Here is a 21,549-nt window from a genome sequence, read left to right as displayed (position 1 = left end):
CCTGGATGGTGGGGTTCTTGATGATCAATGTTGCTTTTCTGTGGCAGTGTTTCTTATATGTGCTCAATAGTGGGGAGGGCTTTACCCATGATGGACTAGTCTGTATCTGCCTCTTTTTGTAGGCTTTTCTGTTCAAGGGCATTAGCGTTTCCATACCAGGCCGACATGCAACCAGTCCGTATACTCTCCAATGTCCATCTCTAGAAGTTTGTTAAAGTTTTAGATGACATGCCTAATCTTCACAAACTTCTAAGAAAGTAGAGGACTACCGTACTTTCTTTGTAATGGCACTTATGTACTGGGTCTAGTACAGGGTGATGACAAAGTCATTTAACACATTGGCTTCATTAGTCAAAGTACTGAGTATAGGAGCTGGCACATTAGGATACAGTTGTATAATTGGCGAGGCCACACTTGGAGTACTTTGTACAGATCTGGTCACCCTGTTATAGGGAAAATGTGGTTAAACTGGAAAAAGGGCAGATTTCAAAGGATGTTGCCAGGATTAGAGGTCCTGAGTTGCAGGGAGAGGTTGGCCAGGCTGGGTCTTGATTCCTTGGAACACACGAGAATGAGGGGTGACCTTATTAAAATGTCTTAAATTATGAGAGACACTGATAAGATGGATAAAAGCAGACTTTTCCCCCAAGATAGGGGGCAGAGACTTAGGGTAAGAGGAGTAAGGTTTAAGAAAGACTTGAAAGGCAACGTTTTCACCAGAGGGTTGTGAGTAGGTGGAATCAGCTGTTAGAGGCAGTGGTTGAGAGGTACAATAGTATCATTTAAAAAGTACATGGATGAATATGGGCCAAGCACAGGAACATGAGACAAGTTAGGTGGACAGTGTGACCATCGTGGACTTGTTGAGCTGAAGGTCCTACAGTATATCCATGCTGTATTGCTGTATGACTGGCAACACCTCCTCCTTCATAATATTGATAAGCTCGAGGACGTCACTGTACTGGCTTCTATTTCATTGTCCAAGATAAATACAAATGTTAGTATTCATTTAACTCCTTGTACATTTACCATACTAATCCTTGGGGAACCTACTCTCCATAGGGCTTAACTACATAGTAGGGGCTGGGTTCAACTCGGAAAAGTATGGATAAAGTAAAAAGGAAGGAGAGTACAGGACAATTTACAGAAGTCTTCAGAATAAATAATAAGACAAAAAGTTTAGAAAGGGATAAGAATTTAGCATCAGGCAACATGGAGACAAAATTGAAAAAGAATTGTGAATACAGGACTGAAGGTATTGTATTTGAATGCATGTGGTAGGTAATCTTGTAGTGTGGTTAGACATTGACAAGTATGATGTTATGGGCATCACTGAGTCAGGACTGAAAAAAATGAAATGAAATCCTCAGAGAGAAGTGATATAGGATCAGAAGATGTAGAGACATTGTGGATAGAGTTAGGAAACTGAAAGGATAAGAAAGCCCAGATTGGATTTATATGCAGGCCTCCAAACAGTAGCCAGGCTGTGGGGTACAAGTTACAACGAGAGACAGAAAAGGCACGTAAAAAGGGCAAGGTTTCAATGGTCATGCGGGATTTCAATTTGAAGTTAGTTTAGGAAAATTATTTTGTTGCTGGATTGCAAGAGAAGGAATTTGTAGAATGTCTATGAGATGGCTTTTTAGAGCATCTTGTATTGGTATTAAAGTGGAGTAAAGGAAACAAGAGACATGAGAGAGGAACTGGCCCAAGTTTAATGCAAGGGGACAGTAGCAAGTATAATGGCAAAACAGCACTGGCTGGAGTTTCTGGGGGCAATTCAGAAGATGCAGGTTGGTTCATTTCAAAGAAGCAGCAGCATTCTAAAGGGGGGGAGGGATGAGGCAACCTTGGCTAACACAGAAAGTCAAAGACAGCATAAAAGCAAAAGAGAGAGCATATAATTTAGCAAAAATTAGTGGGAAGCTGTTAAAAACCAACAAAAGGCACCAAGAAAGCAATAAGGGGGGGGGGGGGGAATGAAAAATGATGGTATTGTTGTACACAATATGATGGATTGTTCTGTAGTTTAGACCTATAGCACTACATCAAGGACGTTTAGCCTTTGCAGTGTCCAAAAGGAAGAAATTGTTTGCAACTCTACACCATATTGAAGTCTGTTTACTGAAGAGAAAAGAAAACATAAAGGTATAGAATAATACAAAAGGCTACTGGCAACAGTGTAAAGCTTGAGGTTTCTATAGTCCATACTAACAAGTTCAATATTGCAAAGTGTTTAAAAACGTATAATCATTGCTAGACGGTAGGATTGTTACAGTCCTACCGCTTAGCAAGGATTATATGTTTTTAAACTTTACACTGTTGCCAGTAGCCTTTTGTATTATTCTATACCTTTTATTTAGTGCAATTAATTGCTTAATTTAAAAATGGACTGTTTATTCACAGTTATTATCATAACTAAATGGTTGTATTTAGTGTTGATATGTTGTGATTTATTTCATATAATATCCAGTGCATTACATATTGAAACATTTGGCTTGTATTATAGATATTTTTTATTAAATAGTTCACTGTCCTGAAATTTGAACAAAGAATCCAGTGTATGTAACTAAAAAACATTTTATGATCTTTAACCCCACTCTATTAGAATGTCAAAGATTCCTTTGAAAATACGATGCACAGCAGTTACCAGACAATTGGAGTATTCATTTAACTTGAGCATTTATTCAGATGAGGACTTGTTCTCTGTACATGTTAAAATAAAAGTACAGCTGCTTCATGAGAACAGATTTATCCCCGCCCCCATTCCCCACAGAGTGAGTACATTGGAGTAGTAGCAGTGCCATTCTGCCTGGATCTTCGCAACCGTTTACTCAGAAATAAATCCGTCAGTCCTTACCAAAGCCAAGAACCACAGGTTTATAAGGATGTTTTAAATGTTATCTTGTTGTCATTTACAGGTTGAATTATTAGCCTGTGCTCATATTGCTGTTGCCTCCTCATTACAATTTTATACAATATGTTCCACAAATCTCCTTTCGTGTGTCTCTTTGGATAAATAACATCCATTTGCTTTTACTTGTATTATGTCTTTAATCTCGTTTATAGTTTTAAAGTTGAAAATCTTCCGAGAGCAGGTATTATTCATGGATGTTTGAGTAAGCTCAATTATTTAACTGTCCATCATGTCCCAGCCCTTGGTTTCAAGCCTAGAAACATCCTTCAATAGAATTGGATAAAAAATATAGTTTGGAAGGAGATTATTCAGTGTGTTATGGTTATGATGGTTGTTTGGTATGTTAAAGTTAAAGTCTGTCCCGAGCCTTATAGGCTTATCGGACTGGTGCTTATGTCAGTTTCCGTGGCATGAAGAGGATGAGACCACTCCCCCCCCCCCCCCCCCCCAGGCTAGGACGTCAGTCTATCGTGAGGTTAACCCCCATCATTTTTGCCAGTACCCATTTTCAGCTGGGTGGACAATGTGTGGTTAAGTGCCCTGCTCAAGGACACAACACGGTGCCTCGGCTGTGGCTTGTTTGGTATGCCTATTCATTCATTCATTTCATTCTCTGGCTCTTGTAAGTACTTGTTCCCTACAAGTACTTATCCCATTGTATTTCAGTGCCCTTTTGGTTGTTGTATTTCAGTTCACAACAGCTAGAGCCCTCCAAGCTATTGGCTCTGTTCCAAAGTCTAAAGAACGTTGGGAATTGAATGCCAGTGCATCTGTTGTTTCTAAGTCTGCTTCCTTGCATACTTGGTGATACAGACAAATGAGCCCTGGGGATTTATAGGTCTTTAATCATCTCAATTCCATTTCATTCAGCTACACCAATTCTTTAGCCATGCATTCACCTGATCTTTTCTCCTGTACTATGCTCACTAGTATATGGCATGGGAGCCTATATAATGGAATACACACCATTTCAGTAATCCTTTTCACCAAATGAGTTCATTCTGGCATCCCATTGACTAGGAATATGAGTAAAATGTAAAAAAAAATGAGGTTATTGCAATATTAGTGTAAAGTGGGTGGTTGAAGGTTGGTGTGGACTCCATAGGCAAAGGGAAGCCTCAGTACTGAATCTCTCTGTGATTCTATGACTTCATGAATGTTGCACTCTTCATTTTAAAAATGCAAAGTTTATCAAAATGAAGGGAAAGATATATAAACTTTTAGTGTTTGTTGTGTTTGAATGTAATCAAAAATTACTTAAAAATTGAATGCAATATTTTCTTTTTCCTAGTACAAGCTGTGTACTGGAGATCCACCGTGGCTACTTTACATGGAATAGTAACTCTGAGAGATCTGTCCTTCAGGATATCTCAGTAAAAATTCTCAAAAGTAAAATTACAGTTATTGTAGGCAAGGTAAAGTAATATACTCACAAATCTTTGAATATTACGTACTGTATATTGAAATGGCATTTCTTATGTGAAAGGTCATGTTAGATCACTTAATCAGGAGGAATACAAACAGGTGGAGTGGTAAGCTATTTAGTATAAAAAGTATGATTTTTATGGCATTTATACTCTGGTTATACTTGAACTTGAAGCACTGGGGGGGGGGAGCAGAAGGAGAGAGAAAAGAGGGTGCGTGGGTCACTTAAAGTTAGAAAATTCAGTGTTCATGCCATTTGGTTGTACACAACCCAGTGGAATACGAGGTGCAGTTCATCAACTGTGTTTGGTCTCACCCCAGCTAGGACTGATAGGCCTAGAGTAGGAATGTGAAGGGGATTTGAAATGGCATGCAACCAGGACATTCCAGACAGACCACAGCTGTTATGCAAGATAGTCCCCTAGAAGGAGCTTCATCTTGCCGATGTAGACCAAACAACATCAAGAGCAATGAATACAGCAGATGAGATTGCAGGAGGAGCATCTGAATCTCTGACCTTTGTTTTGGTCCCTGACAGTGGTGATGAAGGTGGTTTAGAGGATTAAAACTGAAAGCAATTTGCTAATACCAGAATAATCGAAGCCTAGACTCCTCTGTCTCCAGAAGGTTTGATTGTTTATATGTTTAGAGATGAGAATAGACTTTTGTTTTAGATGCTTATCGACGGACATGGATCAAAGCAACATTGCTGTTGTTTTTAATCAGGCTTTTGAAGGCAGCTATGGCAAATGTTCAAACTGGAGCAGAGACAAAAATGTTAAAAATTGCAGTTGGTTGTAGACAGAATGCACAATGTGGAAGTGGATGTACATTTAATATCTATGTACATAAAATCTCATTCCATTAGTAAATAATCTTGTTAATTAAGGTGAGGGATGCTATAGATATAAGTAGAGAACTTGAAGTTTAGGCACCTGGAATCAGCATCAGAAGTGAAACGGATGCAGAATGGATCTCAGCCCGAAACAGCGACTATTTACTCTTCTCCATAGACGCTGCCTGGCCTGCTGAGTTCCTCCAGCATTTTGTGTGTGTCACTTGGATTTCCAGCATCTGCAGATTTTCTTGTGTTAGGGATGCAGAATAAATCCTAGCCTCCTCCCAAAGCTAGCTGCATTTCTGTTGTATCAAGCTGCATTTTCCCATTTGCTATACTTAATGTTACTTGGGACCTCAAAATGTTGATGAGTCAAAGCATTTTGTTTAGTCATGTACCTACAATAATAAGGGGGAAATAATATCACATGAAAGCTTGACTGGGAAAGTCATACTGTATGTTCCCTGTGCCTTTCCAGAGGGTTGAAATAGAATTTGATGAAGAAATCACAAATATAGTATTTTGCTTTTAAAAATTATACATTTTGATTATTATTAACATTTAGTTTTTAAATAAATGTCTTTCAAATATGTGTGAAATATTTGGATTTCAATAATTTCTATAAGAGCACTCTTGCCTGCCATTCTTTATCAGTGTTCTTACAACATTCCCTTCCCCTCCAATCCTGCCTATGCACTCTGCTTCAGAGTGCTCTAAATAAAGCGGGCATATTCCCCCATTGCCCTACTTCTTCACAGTTGTACTTGACCGGAAACTCAACCATGCACACTATTTATTTAAGTTCTGTGCAACTAAAGTGAGTCGTCCTGGAATGAAACACGATGACCACTTCAAGATGGTATATGTCACCCAGAAATGAAGTTGTTCCCTGTGTTAGAAGCGCCATAATTGTGACGACTAGATTTCAATAGCACTTTGGTGCTCTGGGATCCCACTGTTATGTCTAGCCTTTGACCCTGTCAAAACCACCAGACACATTTCCCAATTCCTAATCACCTGAAATTGCAAAGTCTGACCTAGCTATCCTTGCAGACATCCCCAGGAGTCAATTGGATCTCTGACTATCTCTCCCACCAGCCCCCGCCATCTGGCAATCTCATTCTTCAGTACTGTATTTTCCTTTGATATCCTACAGTGAGTGAGCCATTGTTTCACCTCTAACATATTCAGTTTACACTGGCCTTCTGCTCCCGTGTCGTTTACTCCAACTAGCCCTTCAATTCGTTGCATTGTAATCTACTTTATGATGAAGAATTATCTACCCCACTTCAAATTGGAACTCCCTTTCCCTTCTCCCCAGTTTCTTTCAATGTTGGGATTCTTCCCCAGCTGTAAATACATGAACTCTGGTTCTCATCTCTGAATCCATTGGGAAGAACATGCTAGAATCTGCACACCTCTGACATCCATTTAGAAGTGTAAGATCTTTGATCAATGGCCATCTGGCTGAGGTACTGGTAGTCCTCCAGAAGTAATTATTGGCATCAGTATTAGAATAAGAGGGGAAACAATTAAGATAAAAGAAACTTAGCTAATTTTCATCAAATTTTGATCATTTCAGGTTGGGAGTGGAAAATCATCCCTTATTTCTGCCATATTAGGAGAAATGATTCCTGTCTCTGGTCATATAGTCTGGAGATCAGCTAATCAACCCATGGCCTATTCAGCGCAAACAGCTTGGCTGAGAAATGCTTCTTTACAGGAGAACATTTTGTTTGGAGAAAGCTTTGATGAAGAGCGTTTTCAGGCCGTGATTGAAGCCTGTGCACTTCAGCCTGATATTGACATTTTACCTGCAGGGCGGCTGACAGAAATTGGTGAGAAAGTAAGTACACGGAAGGATTTATAGGTCATTTTTAAACATGAGATTCTGCTGATGCAGATGTTTATCGGTGCAAGGCTTTAAGAAACATCTCAAGGGAAGAAGAAATGCTAAGGAGGTGAAAAGGTTTAGATGGGGAATTTGAGAGTTTAGGATTTGAGTCATAAGTCATGGTGTAATTAAGATCATTGAAGTTTAAGTGTCCAAATTAGAGTGCATATAATAATTATTATTATTTAAGGAACAATTTATACAAATCAAGGTGCTGTACAATGGGATAAAGTGCAAACATTAAAATAAAAGACAAAATGATATTGGTTAAAAGCAAGGTTAAATAAATAGGTTTTGATCTGGAATTATAAGTGCATGTGAGTCTGCACCCCTTATAGTTTTAGGTATTGAGTTCCACAGTTTAGATACTTGTATATACTGTATACATATATAATTTATATAGCAGTGTGACTGTTTAAAGATGGGGAATGGCTGAAAAGATTGGAGGCAAGGTATCCCTGGTGGTCACTAGAGGTAACAATATGGGAAAATAAGTCATTGTAAATGAATTGATTCAGCAGCAAAAAAAAAAGTTCTCTCCAATCCAATGTCAAATAAATTTTAGCACCCACTCATCATGGCCAGGTTGAAATTAGCTAGTTTAACACTGCCCTGACCTATTTAACTAAAACATGTAGTGTTTAGTTACACTCATTCTACAAAGCATTGCTTTCCTTCTTTAGTTAGATGCTTAAAGATTAACAGTAGAAAAAGTAAGTCACCCAGCAACCTGCGATATCAATTCATGAGTTATATCTTCCTTACTACGTGTTACTAAGTAATATTGATGTATGTAAATCTCAGCACTACATGCTCCATGTATTTTCATATATTCTGTTTAAAGTTATTAAGACTATTAGCTACATATCCTTTCTTTTGTCCCCAGGGTATTAACCTGAGTGGTGGTCAGAAGCAGCGTGTTAGTGTGGCACGAGCACTCTATTCAAGGTATGGATACTTCTGTATATTTTGCTGAATGTGATGGAAATAAGGAGATGAGCTTAGTTGCTGTTTGATGTAAGGATTAAACTGATAGAGTCCCTACACAGTGCTGCTTTAGCACGTGTTTCAACATTCTGTAAGTTTTTATCCTTAATTGCAAACTCTTTATACCCCTGACAACACGCGTTTAATTAACTTGTTCATAATTCTGAGGTTTCCCATCTCACATTTTGTAAGTAGCAGTGTCATGGACATTTTCCAGTTATAAAGAAAGTTTTCCCTAATGATTAAGGATTCCCTAATGATTAAGGATTTCCCTAAGGATTATTTCTGAGTGTGTGATTTCATTAAGGAGAAATGCCTGTTCGTGCAAAATAGTTATTGATTTGTCATTAATATTAAATAGGTAATTCCTGATATTGGACTTCAAATTTTTAGACTAAGGTGGCTCCCTTTTCTGGTTAGGTTATCATTTCAATAATGGAATGAAATTCCACAAAGGAAATATATTACTGCAGTAAAGCAAATTGTTTTATAAAGGCAAACACGAGGAAATCTGCAGATGCTGGAAATTCAAGCAACAACACACACAAAATGCTGGTGGAACACAGCAGGCCAGGCAGCATCTATAGGGGGAAGGGTCCTGACGAAGGGTCTCGGCCCGAAACGTCGACAGCGCTTCTCCCTATAGATGCTGCCTGGCCTGCTGTGTTCCACCAGCATTTGTGTGTGTTGCTTGTTTTATAAAGCCTCACTTTGCTTGTGAGCAATGTGAATGACACTGGTCTTGAACATTAAAGCATCTCTCAACTAACAAGTTGGCAGATTTGGGGTTGAAGGGCTTGGCCCTGGTAAGGTCATTGCTTTGGTATCCCAGCCATACTTCTCAAAGTAGGTTCAAACATTTCAATATCAATGATCACCATTGTGCGTGCAACGTCAGTTTTGCTCTATGTGATGCTTTGGGCTTCATGCAAATGAAAATATTCAGGATGAAGGTTCTCTCGTGAAACTGATAAGAGTCCCTACACAGTGCTGCTCTAGCACGTGTTTCAACATTCTGTAAATTTTTATCCTTAATTGCAAACTCTTTATAATTTCCTGACAACACGTTTAATTAACTTGTTCATAATTCTGAGGTTTCCCATCTCACATTTTGTAAGTAGCAGTGTCGTGGACATTTTCCACTTATAAAGAAAGTCTTCCCTAATGAAGAGAATCTTGGAAGGTCACAGTTTAACATTAAGTTATTTACTTGGGATGGACAATGTTTGATCGTAGGGGTATATTACTCTTCAATGTTTTTTCATCATTACCATCGCTCTACTTGCATTAATTTTGATGTATCCACCTTCCTGGGAAGAATGAAGTGGTCCTGTGTCTTTTTGAACAGCTCCCACTGATCAATTACTTTCCCATTAACAGGTATGTTAAATATGGATAACTTGATGCATCTTGTTGAAATTAGCCCTATTTCGCTTTCAGTACTAAATACTAGTTTTGTATTTAACCTTTTCAAACATTAACCCTATCCTATTATGTCACTATCAGATAACCATTCATGCACCATTAATTGAGGCTTGTTTTGGATAGATAGACAGGTAGATAGCTTATTGATCCCAAAGGAAATTAGTGTCACAGTAGCATTATAAGTACACAGTTAAAAAAATGTTAGAAGTAGAAAGAATAAGAAAATAATTTACCACCAACAATCTAACAGGACGGGGTCATCACTTTTTCTTTAGATTAGATTATGAGGACACTCAGTCCTCGTTTATTCTCATTTAGAAATGCATGCATGCATTAAGAAATGATACAATGTTCCTCCAGAGTGATATCACAAAAAAAACAGGACAAACCAAAGACTCACACTGACAAAAAACCACATAATTATAACATATAGTTACAGCAGTGCAAAGCAATGCTGTAATTTGATAAAAGCAGACCGTGGGCACGGTTAAAAAAAAGTCTGAAGTCCCAATCGACTCCAATAGTCCCGATACCAGGCAGCAAAAGGGAGAAACTCTCCCTGCCTTAAACTTCCAGGCACCGACAACTGGTGCCCTGGAAGCAACCAACCACAGCAGATTCTGAGTCTGTCCGAAAACTTCGAGCCTCCGACCAGCCCCTCCGATACAGCCTCCCGAGCGCCATCCTCTGCCGAGCGCCTTCGACCTCGTCCCGGCCGCCGAAACAAGCAAAGCCAGGGTCTCAGAGGCCTTTTCCTCCGGAGATTCCGGACCGCACAGTAGCAGCGGCAGCGAAGCGGGCATTTCAGAAGTTTCTCCAGATGTTCCTCCACGCTCTCACGTCTGCCTCCAAATCAGGACTGTGCACGGATCCCTACTTAACACGGAACAGATATCCATTCTCCAGAGAGGCCGCGCGCACTGCGACGCGCCGCAATCTTCTCTTTCTCCTTCCCCAGCTATAGGTAGACTCATTATAGAGCCTAATGGCTGAGGGTAAGAATGACCGCATATAGTGCTCTTTGGAGCAGTGCAGTTATCTTATTAATCATTATTTAAACTAATATAGCCTACCTCCTTGTTGTCTCTGGGTATATTCCTGAAAGCTATTCTGAGCATTCAGGGCACATTTTTCAAACTCATTATCTAAGTGTAAAATAAAATTCCAAATACTGTATATTTTACAAGGAAAACTGCAAGTGAAAATGAAGAAATTGGTGTAAGGTTTCATTTGAAATCCCTCTGCTGCCTACCCATCTCATTCCTGGAAATTATAGACAACATAGTGATTTCCAGGGGCACTTTGCACCAATATAGATATTTTATATCAGGCATGCAATATCAATCTTTGTGCAACAGTAAAGAAATTTGTGATTCTGAAGCACACCTGATACTGAGCACACCTGCTTTTTATTAGTGCTGTTATTGTTGTAGTGACGATAGAGGTATTTAGAATTGTGAGAGGTATAGATAGGGTAAATGCAAGCTGCCTTTTTCCACTGAAGTTGCGAGGGACTACAGCCAGAGGTCATGGTTAAGGGTGAAAGGTGAAAAGTTTAAGGGGAACATGAGGAGAAACTTCACTCAAAAGGTTGTGAGAGTGTGGAACAAGCTGCCAGCGTAAGTGGAGCATGCAAGCTCGATTTCAACGTTTAAGCGAAGTTTGGATAGGTACATGGATGGTAGGGGTACGAAAGGCTATGGTCCTGGTGCAGGGCAATGGGAGTAGGCAGTTTAAATGGTGAGGCATGGACTAGGTGGGTCAAAGGGCCTGTTTCTGTGCTGTACTTCTGTATAACCCTACGGCTGTAATGGAAGAGCAAGCTCGAGTGGCTGCAAGTCCAATTCCATCTCGTAATGTGCATTCACATATAAATCAAGCAACAGTTTTGAGAAGGAAACACAGTTAATATTTTAGATGAATGGATAAATCTGAGATAAATATGCTTCAAGTTACAGAGAACAGAAGGCAACATCATTGATAAGGTGGAGGGCATAGAGTATAATGATGAAGGCAAATGGAAGAGAAAGCTAGTAAAAGGCTTTGGAATATTTGTGGTGAGGTATAAACAGTAAATGTTGTATGCCGAGATCTTTCATCAGGGCTGTAATGGAAGGAAGGAGGTAAAACCATAATAAGAAGTTGGGGGAGGGGAAGGTAAGGGCTGGCAGGTGATAGGTGAGACTAGGTGAGGGAAAAGGTCGATGGGTGGGTGGGGACAGGAATAAAGTAAGAAGCTGAGAGGGAATAGGGTGAAAGGGGTAAAGGGCTGAAGAAGAAGAACTCTAAAAGGAAGAAATTTGGATGTGTAATAAAAATTAAACCTTTGTAAGGCAGTGGAATAAAACAGGAGGAGTTAGTCAAATTGGATGGTTGTTTGAGATAGTTCCACAGGCTGCACTAACAGTTTGGTAGGTTTTAAATGACAAATGAAGACGCTTTTATTGACGTGGATTAAATAGTTGCTTAACTTTGTCTGTGTAGTCCTGTTTCACAGCTCTGATCATCCCTTTATATAGCAGGGACATGGAGGATAATGGTGCCTAACAAAAAGGCAACACAATGGAATTGAGTTGAATCCATAAACCCTAAAATGGAAGTCATTGTGATTTTTTAGTTTTTAATTCTATAAGAAATTATAGATTGAGTTCCAGTATGAAGTTTTTTATTACAGTGTAGTGAAATAGAGCAGAAATATGAAATACTGTATAGGAAATATGGAATTTAACAAAAATATTGTAATTGTTTAGGCTGTCATTAATCACTAGAGAGAATGTACAGGGTAATATACATCTCCTTTAAAACTGGAGATTTAAGTGATAACCAAGCTTTTGTATAAAATTATGAAGAGTATGAACAGGATAGGTAAGTGAACAGAAATGACAAATTATTTTACAAGTTATTGGTATGTGTTTAAAATACCTTGCAGTCAAAGAGAATACTGCTTTATCACTGAATTTGCCATTTATCTTGTGGGCAGTGTGCCTTTATAGCAAATTTAGTCTGAGAATTTATTTTATGGTTAACTAGTCCAAAATCATACGAATGACAACCAACCAATCATCAATCAATCAAAAAATTGCCTCTTGTTCTTTACTGATTCTACTTTGGGGCAATACAATAGCAATTTAAAGTGTGGTCAGCGATCAATTACACGTTTTGCTAAAGATTTGCTTTAATTTTATTGTACTTGCCTCACAGACTTTTCTAAATCCTAAAGTAAAATAGTCAGAATTGTTTTATAAACCCTTTGGAATTTTGAATTCAGTTGAAAGTTTTGAAGCTTCAGTATCTTCATTGTCTTTTCAACAATGAGTTATTCTACCTTTAATTTAAATTAGGTGCCCTATTGTAATATTGGATGACCCCTTATCAGCTTTGGATGCACAAGTAGGAAATCATGTTTTCCACCAAGGGATCATTGGGATTTTAAAGAAAGAAAACAGAACTGCCATTGTTGTAACACACAAACTGGAATACGTTGAGGAAGCAGACTATGTAAGCAAGATATCTTAATTGAGTTTGTGGAGTTTCCCTTTAAGACATTAACATTAATTTAGATAATGTAGCGTTCCACCTGTCAAGAATGTATTTATTAATTCTAAAGGATCAAAGGTTCATTTATTATCAAAGCATACAACTTGAAATTTTTTTTCTCTGTGTAGCCATGAAGCCAAGAAAGAAAGGCAGCGCAATTGTCAACTAACAAAATCGCCCCTCCCCACATAAAAAATGAACGAAAACGTAACCAGCAAATAAATACCCCAAATCCCTCCTCCCAAACAAAAAAAAACAAAATGGAAGAGGCACAACGAACCCCAATCTATTCCACTTTTAAATACCTCCTACGGAGTTAAAGATCTTAGATGACTCTTTCCCATTAACCCTTCTCAAACCGTCTCACTGCTCTTTAGTTGGGCCTTCAAGTTCCATAGGAGAAGGAATAGACTGTTGAGCCCCTGGATTCTGTCTGTAACCTCAATTAGATTATTGGTTATATCTCGACATTAATCCTCTTCTGTGCCTCCTCTCTGAGTACATTTACCTTAGAAAATGTAATTAATCTATTGAATAAAAGAAATCATTCGATCCAACATCCACACCCTCAGTGTAACAAATTACAGATTTCATCCTTTAGTTATTTAATTCAGAAAAGGTCTGGCTGTGGTTTTTTTTTATTGAATATGCTCCCTTGTTCAGGTTTGCCCCTGTCAAAATAATATTTTGTGTCAAAAATGACTGAGTGTTGCTAGAAATTTAAATATTGAAAGAAAAATTAATGCCTTCATAAGGAGTGATTGAGCCAATAATCATGGATATCTTAAGGAGAAGCTGGATATGCAGATAAGAGAATCAAATTAAAGGATTCATAGCACATAGCACAGGAACAGGCCTTTGGCCCACAACTTTGTGTCAACCTCACTAAAAAGTAAATCAAAAACACCCAGACAAGAATGCCTCCTACCTACACCATCCCTCCATCTTTCTGTCCATCTAAGATCCATGTGCCTATCCAAATGTCCTTTAAAAGCCTCGACCACTTTACCAGGCATCCACAATTCTAAGTAAAAAACTTAACTCTGACATCCCCCTTGAACCTATGCCCTCTCACCTTCAATGCATGCCCTCTGATATTAGACATTTCAACCCTGGAAAACAGGTACTCTCTGTCCAATGTATCTATGCCTCTCATAATCTCCCCTATGTGACATATTAGAAATAAATGGAAGAGCAAGAGAAAGCTTTAGTGAAGCTTTAGCTTCAGCACGGATCTTTGAGGCACTTGACATGTTTATATATTGGAAAAACCTGTTAGCCCTAATGTGTTTGTTTTGCTGCCTGTCCTCCTTTTAGTATTTTTGGAAGTGTGCAGTATGTAATCAAAATTATGTTCAACAAAAGTTTTAGTTCGATAAAACAGTGTAAATACAACAAATCAGCAGCAAGAATGAATTCAAATGTTTAATATTCTGAACTGTGAATGGCTTGTTTTAGGTAATTGCTATGCTGGATGGAAAAATTGAAATACAAGGTACCTACCAGGAGATTGCTAAACAAAATCCAGATTTGATAAAAACGTGGAAAAGTCTGACTTTAAAAGGTTTGTCTTATAACACAAAATGCACTTCTGTAATGTCTGGTATGTGAATATTTTTAAGATTCACCTTTCTTGTAAAACCCATAGCACCTTTTCACAAACTATCCTCCATCTACGTAACCAAGCACTCCTTATTTCCCAAACAGTATTGGAAAATTTGTTGCCTAGATTACAAAATATTATAAGTTTGAAAACAAAGCTTGAAACTTATGTTTATATGACAATCTGTGGACATCAGGACTTCCGTATCGTGGCAGCACAGCTGGAGCTGTGGTCTAACAGCCTGAAGAGGCAATTCAAGAGCAGGAGCAGGGATCAGCAGCAGAGCCTGGAAAATACCAGCCTCCCCATTGTTCTTGATTGACTCGCACCATCTACCTTTTAGGTGCAGAACGTCTAAATAAGATGGTCATTCATTATAAACTTAAAGTTTGCCACTCCAGAAAACTCCTTTTAGGAACCCGCATCACGCACCAGAACTATCCAAGCTGATTATAGAAATAATGGTCTTATGTCTTTTTCCACCAAGGATACTCCAGCTTTGTCACAATGATGATGATAACCTGACTACCAAAAAATATAGCAGGAAAGGTATTTAGAATATTAATTCAAATTCTGCTTCAATTTACTAGGTATCTGTGTAAGGCATTGTCAATAGTCCTTTCAAGTGCTTCTTAAATTGCAATTTGAAAGCTTTTCAATTAATCTAGCTGTAGTAAGTCTTTCCCTTTTTGGTCACCTATGATATGTTCCCTTGTGGTGACAGCTTAGGCAGTAGAAGAGTACTGAGCTTTTCTTGAGGACTCTGTGACCTTATGCAATTCTGGGTCTTGTGAACAAATTTCCAGCATTTCGATGACTGTTTCAGTTGGCCATCAGGTGCAAACAAGTGAAGGAGATAATATGGAATCTGAAGTGCTATTGCGCAGGAAAAGTAATTATTATTACCTTGGGAAAGCTGAGATTTATAAATACGAGCTTCAATAATAGTTGTGACAAAGGGCTTTTGGAAGTGGTCTTAGCAATCATGTTAATAGAGCTGATCACTTGGGTCACGGTAGGTGGAATGGTCCAGCTGGAAACTGTTCCCTATCATTGTACGCCAGACCAAATATCCCAGTAATATTAAAGCCCTTGCTCTAGCCACAAATTAATCTATATTTCCACTTTTTCTCATTCTTGGGTGCCACTGGGAGAAATCAAGTGGTTACTATATTTTAAGTTCCTGTTTTTTAGTACTCCACACCCATCATCATCCAGGTCATTAAAGTTTTGACTGCAGGACCTCAATATGTATTCTCGCTGCTGCTGGTACAGCATGTACCACAACTTATGGCTTATGATCATCTAAATAGGCTCTGTAGTCTTCAATGAACCATTAGCCTGGCATGATGAAGTTGCTTCCCACAAGCCATCAAGCTAATCGAAACCTCCACACACTAATCCATCTTACCACGCACTCCACCACCATTACATACGTAGTATTAGAACCATAGAACACTACAACACAGTACAGGCCCTTCAGCCCTCCATGTTGTGCCAACCCATATAATCCTTTAAAAACAGTACTAAACCCACACTACCCCATAACCCTCCATTTTTCTTTCATCCATGTGCCTGTGCAGGAGGCTCTTAAATACCCCTAATGTTTTATCCTCCAGCACTGGCAAGTCATTCCAGGCACTTACAACCCTCTGCATAAAAAACTTACCCCTGATGTCTCCCCTAAACTTCCCTTACTTTGTGAACATACAGTCTATGCATAAAATAATTACTTCTACTTTCTCTTTTATAGGGTTGCATTTATAATTTATTAGGTTTTTTTTGTTTCCTTTATTGTGTTCTTTATACTTACTGTGTTTTTTTATGCTACATCAGATCTGGACTAACAATCATTTCATTCTGCTTTACACTCATGTACGGAAGAATGACAATAAACTATCTTAAAACTTGAATTCATGTATCCTGTTAACTGAGGAAGATCTAGTTATCTATCCTTTTGACCATTCAGATCTGTTTTGTTTCTGCATTTCGAAGTTGAAAGTAAATTTATTATCAAGGTAAATACATGTGACCATATGCAACCCTGATTTTCACTTTCTTGCGGTCAGTAAGTCCAAGAAACACAATAGAATCAATGAAAGACCACACCAAACAGGACGGACATAGACTAATGTGCAAAGGACAACAAAATGTGAAAATGCGAAAGAGAAATAATAATAAATAACAATAATAATAATAATTAATAAATAAACAATAAATATCGAGAGCATGAGGTGAAGAGACCTTGAAAGTGAGTCCATAGGTTGTGGGAAAATTTCAGTGATAGGACAAGTGAAGTTGAATGAAGCTATCCCCACTGGTTCAGGAGCCAGATAGTTGAGGGCTAATAACTGTTCCTGAACCTGAGGGTCCTGCGGGTCTTGTACCTTCTTCCTGATGGCAGCAGTGAAAAGAGAACCTGGCCTGGGTGGTGAGTGGGTGGTAGTTAGGTATACCTTTTGAGCCAATCTCAGACTCCTCGCAGTAAAGTGACATTCCTACATCAGAATAGTAGTTTGATGGTGCAATGCTCCTGGAGTATTCATGTATTGCCTGGATTTTCCTTATCTTTGAAGTGGGAAGGTGAGCAATTCTGATGACCAGTATTCCAGGTATATTAATACCAAGTATTTTATTAAATAGATAGATAGATAGATAGATACTTTATTCATCCCCATGGGGAAATTCAACTTTTTTCCAATGTCCCATACACTTGTTGTAGCAAAACTAATTACATACAATACTTAACTCAGTAAAAAAATATGATATGCATCTAAATCACTATCTCAAAAAGCATTAATAATAGCTTTTAAAAAGTTCTTAATTCCTGGCGGTAGAATTGTAAAGCCTAATGGCATTGGGGAGTATTGACCTCTTCATCCTGTCTGAGGAGCATTGCATCGATAGTAACCTGCCACTGAAACTGCTTCTCTGTCTCTGGATGGTGCTATGTAGAGGATGTTCAGGGTTTTCCATAATTGACCGTAGCCTACTCAGCGCCCTTCGCTCAGCTACCGATGTTAAACTCTCCAGTACTTTGCCCACGACAGAGCCCGCCTTCCTTAGACATCATATGAGGTTATTAAGCCTTTTGCCTTGCCAACCATGTCCTGGATATCGAATTCCTGACATTAACCTGGTATTCATGAGTACTTTACAGGACAGCCATGCTTTGATACGATGCACCAGAGAGCTTGGTGGCGTACTGTAGCAAATGTCTTTGGCCAATCTATGAAAGCCAAGTTCAAGGGTTGCCTTTGTTCATGGCATTTTACCTTCAATTAGCATGCTGTGAAGATCATGATATCTGCCACCTGCCAAAAACATGCAGCTAATGAAAAGTGCAGATACCAATAGCAGCACACCTGCATGATAATGAATAGACAGCACGTACTTTGTGTTACCTACATATCCATATTTTGCTAGGAGAGGATGCAATGGTGGACTAACAGGTAGGTCTTTAAGAGAGGAATCAGAAAGGAGCAAGTAAAGAAAGGATTTATGCATTTATGAAAGAAATTGTAAGAGTCAGCAAGACTGGAGAACCTTTCAGAAGAGAAAATTTGAGTTGATTGCATATTTATCTATAAGACCATTAGACATAGGAGCAGAATTAGGCCACTCAACCCATCGAGTCTGCTGCACCATTCCATCATGGCTGATCCTGGATCCCACACAATCCCATACACCTGCCTTCTCACCATAACCTTTGATGTCCTGACTAATCAGGGAACTATCAATTTTCACTTTAAATATACCCATGGTCTTGGCCTCCACAGCTGTCTGTAGTAGAGCATTCCACAGATTCACGGATTTACCTAATTTGTTACTCAGCTATAGAGCTGTAGATCAGCTTTTATTATTAATTCATGTACAGGATATGATGTTGCTATCAAGACGAGCATCTTTTGTCCATTCGTGAAAGCCTTTGGTCTGAGGAGTGTGTAAGCTTTTGAGGCCATCATTACAAATTCTATGTTTTAAATCACGGACAGGTACAAGTTCTCTACTTAACATGATGTGGTTCAGAGTCATCTCTGGAACAATGATACTTGACATAACGCAAACTGTTGTTTCCATTAAAAATGAAATCTGGTGGACTATATAAAGGGTCAATCAGCTCAATATTCATCGTGAAGAGTAAGTGACATTCAGTTGGGGTGATAGGTGATCAAGGCCATTCACAGGGGAAACAGTGAAGATTTAGAGACTTTATTAAAGGTGAAGAGGGTTTAGAAAAATCAAGACCTGGAGGTAGTGGAACTTCTGCCAGGAGGCAATAAATGGAAATCACATACCTCTCTGTGGGAATTGTGGGTTCCAGGAGGTCGTGGTGCAGTTCAGAAAAAAATTGCTTATTTTTCTAGTTTGTGATTATGCATGTTTGATTTAAAGGGAGTCAAATTCTATTTTAACAGATGACCATCATGAAGAAAAACAACCTAAAGTTGAAATGGTGACTGAAGTATCAAAAATGGAAAGAAGGCCTGATGATAATCTAAAAGGAAAACTAATACAGGAGGAGGAAAAAGAAGAAGGGTCTATATCCATAAAAATATACTGGCATTATGCCCAGTCCATTGGTCTATTCTTTTCATTTTTGTTAGTTCTCATAGTGACAGCAAGGCAAAGCTTTCTGGTAGCTATTGATTTCTGGCTTGCTCGGTGGTCATCTGCATTCAGGAACCATTCAGAAACTGAAACTCAGGTCTGTATTCAATTTGTTTTTTCCTTGCTTCTTTTCCCCAAAATATGTTAATAGCCTAGTTCTAGCACTATATGTTATGTTATGCATGCTTTAATATTTAAATCCATTGGTGAATATGCAGTTATTTTTACTTAGCCAATATTGTTTTATTTTTCCCAGTATGAAAATAATATAGAAGGTGACGTTTTCAGTCAGTACCTCCATGGATACATTGGACTGGCTTGTGGAGGAATTTTGTGTGTTTTGTTCAGTTCCTATACCCATGTCATTTCAGGTATGTGTATTCTTGCACAAACAATTGGATCTAATTGAAGTATTAAGTGTAATCTAGCTAATAATGTGTTTATTGTCTTTCAGAATAGTTTTTTACTTTATGTATACACATTCAATGGTTTCCTTATTATTTTGCCATTATGAAGGTGTCCGTGCCTCAAGACATCTCTTCACAAACATGCTGCTCAATGTTACAACCCTCCCATTAAGATTCTTTGAAACAACACCTGTTGGAAGAATTTTAAACAGGTATGAATCATTTAAAAATACAATAATTACATAGTTCACTTCCAGATAATAATCTATTCTTAAAATATTATTGCATAGTATAACAGATTGGAATAGTTGGAAGCTGTAATTACAGTGGAAAGCAAGACTGGGTTTCATATGGAATGGTAACCAGAAATGTGGAATGTGTCAGAGCTCCAGATATATATCTGCAAGCAACTTGGATTAATTGTTGTTAAGAAGAAAGTTTACAAAGTGGTCATTCACTTACGTTCAATGCAATCTTTTCACTTCAAAGTAATTTATGCAGAAAGTGAAGATGGCAACATTAAGTTATTTTAAAGATAAATGCAGTGATCTTAACAACATATTGTTGTGTTTGTTTCGGTGTCTGCCTTCACTGGGATAAAGGCTGGTCAACTGCATAAAAAGAATTGCATTACTTACTTTTAGTGGAGGTTGTAAAGTTCCCTGGTTTTTTTTTAAAGAATCTGCTATAAATACAGTAATATGGTAGAACAAATAAGCTGTATTTAAGGTTACATCTGGCATTATTAAATACACATTTGTGCACCAACTTATTGAGACCTTGTTTACTTCCAGATTCTCATCTGATTTCAAGACCATAGATGATCAGATTCCCATGAGTCTGGAGAAACTCATGGCACACATTATGTGGTGCTTCAGTGCCATTTTGATCAATGTGATCGTGACTCCTGTTTTCCTTCTTCCAATTGTTCCATTACTTGTTCTGTACTATTTTCTTCAAGTGTTTTTTAGAGCTTCTGCCAGGTAATTTTCTTTTAAGTGTTCTACAGTTTAAGTGATTGTCAACATGAATTGAATTAACTTTATTACTTACATCCTTCATATACGTGAGGAGTAAAGATTTTTACATTATGCCTTCATCTAAATGTGCAGTTTGTAGTAATTTATAATAAATAGTATGTACAACAGGACAGTCAACATAACATAGAAATACAGTTGTGTCAACATAAATTAAGCAGTCTGATGGCCTGGTGGAAGAAGCTGTCCGGAAGCCTATTGGTTCTGGCTTTTATGCTGCGGTACTGTTTCCCGGATGGTAGCAGCTGCAGTTGGGGTGACTCAGGTCCCCAATGATCCTTCCAGTCCTTTTTACATGCCTGTCTTTGCAAATGTCCTGAATCATGGGAAGTTCACATCTACAGATGCGCTGGGCTGTCCGCACCACTCTCTGCAGAGTCCTGCGATTGAAGGAAGTACAGTTCCCATACGAGGCAGTGAAGCAGACAGTCAGGATGCTCTCAATTCTGCACCTATAGAAAGTTCTTGGGATTTGGGGACCCATACCAAACTTCTTCAACCATCTGAGTGAAAGAGGCACTGTTGTACCTTTTTCACCACACAGCCAGTATGTACAGACCACGTGAGATCCACGGTGATGTTTATGCCGAGGAACTTAAAGCTGTTCACCCTCTCAACCCTAGATCCATTGATGTCAATAGGGGCTAGCTTATCTTCATTCCTCCTGTAGTCCACAACCAGCTCCTTTATTTTTGCGACATTGAGGGAGAGGTAATTTTCTTGACACCACTGTGTCAGGGTGATGACTTCTCTGTAGGCTGCCTTGTTATTATTTGAGATTAGGCTTAGCTCAACATTTTGATTGAACTTATTAGAAATGCAACCATTTATCCAGGTTCTTAAATTCTATTATCTACAGTCTGGTGTC

The 21,549-nt window shown here is 38.5% G+C and overlaps 1 protein-coding gene across 2 annotated transcripts in view; it reads left to right on the top strand.

The window, feature by feature from the left end:
- The window catches only part of LOC140725264 (ATP-binding cassette sub-family C member 9-like), a 166,290-nt gene that overhangs the window by 123,642 nt on the left and 21,099 nt on the right, over positions 1-21,549 (top strand). For both annotated transcript variants that reach the window (XM_073040510.1, XM_073040521.1), the window contains 9 exons: positions 4,209-4,332; positions 6,763-7,026; positions 7,961-8,022; positions 12,828-12,984; positions 14,482-14,587; positions 19,045-19,334; positions 19,494-19,608; positions 19,754-19,856; positions 20,439-20,627. In XM_073040510.1, coding sequence (XP_072896611.1) covers positions 4,209-4,332; positions 6,763-7,026; positions 7,961-8,022; positions 12,828-12,984; positions 14,482-14,587; positions 19,045-19,334; positions 19,494-19,608; positions 19,754-19,856; positions 20,439-20,627 — 1,410 coding nt within the window. The remainder of the gene's footprint in view (positions 1-4,208; positions 4,333-6,762; positions 7,027-7,960; positions 8,023-12,827; positions 12,985-14,481; positions 14,588-19,044; positions 19,335-19,493; positions 19,609-19,753; positions 19,857-20,438; positions 20,628-21,549) is intronic.

The sequence above is a fragment of the Hemitrygon akajei genome, chromosome 1 (genome assembly GCF_048418815.1).
Source record: "Hemitrygon akajei chromosome 1, sHemAka1.3, whole genome shotgun sequence".
Taxonomy (NCBI): domain Eukaryota; kingdom Metazoa; phylum Chordata; class Chondrichthyes; order Myliobatiformes; family Dasyatidae; genus Hemitrygon; species Hemitrygon akajei.
Note: the sequence above shows the minus strand (reverse complement) of the source record. Positions and strands in the feature narration are given on the sequence as shown.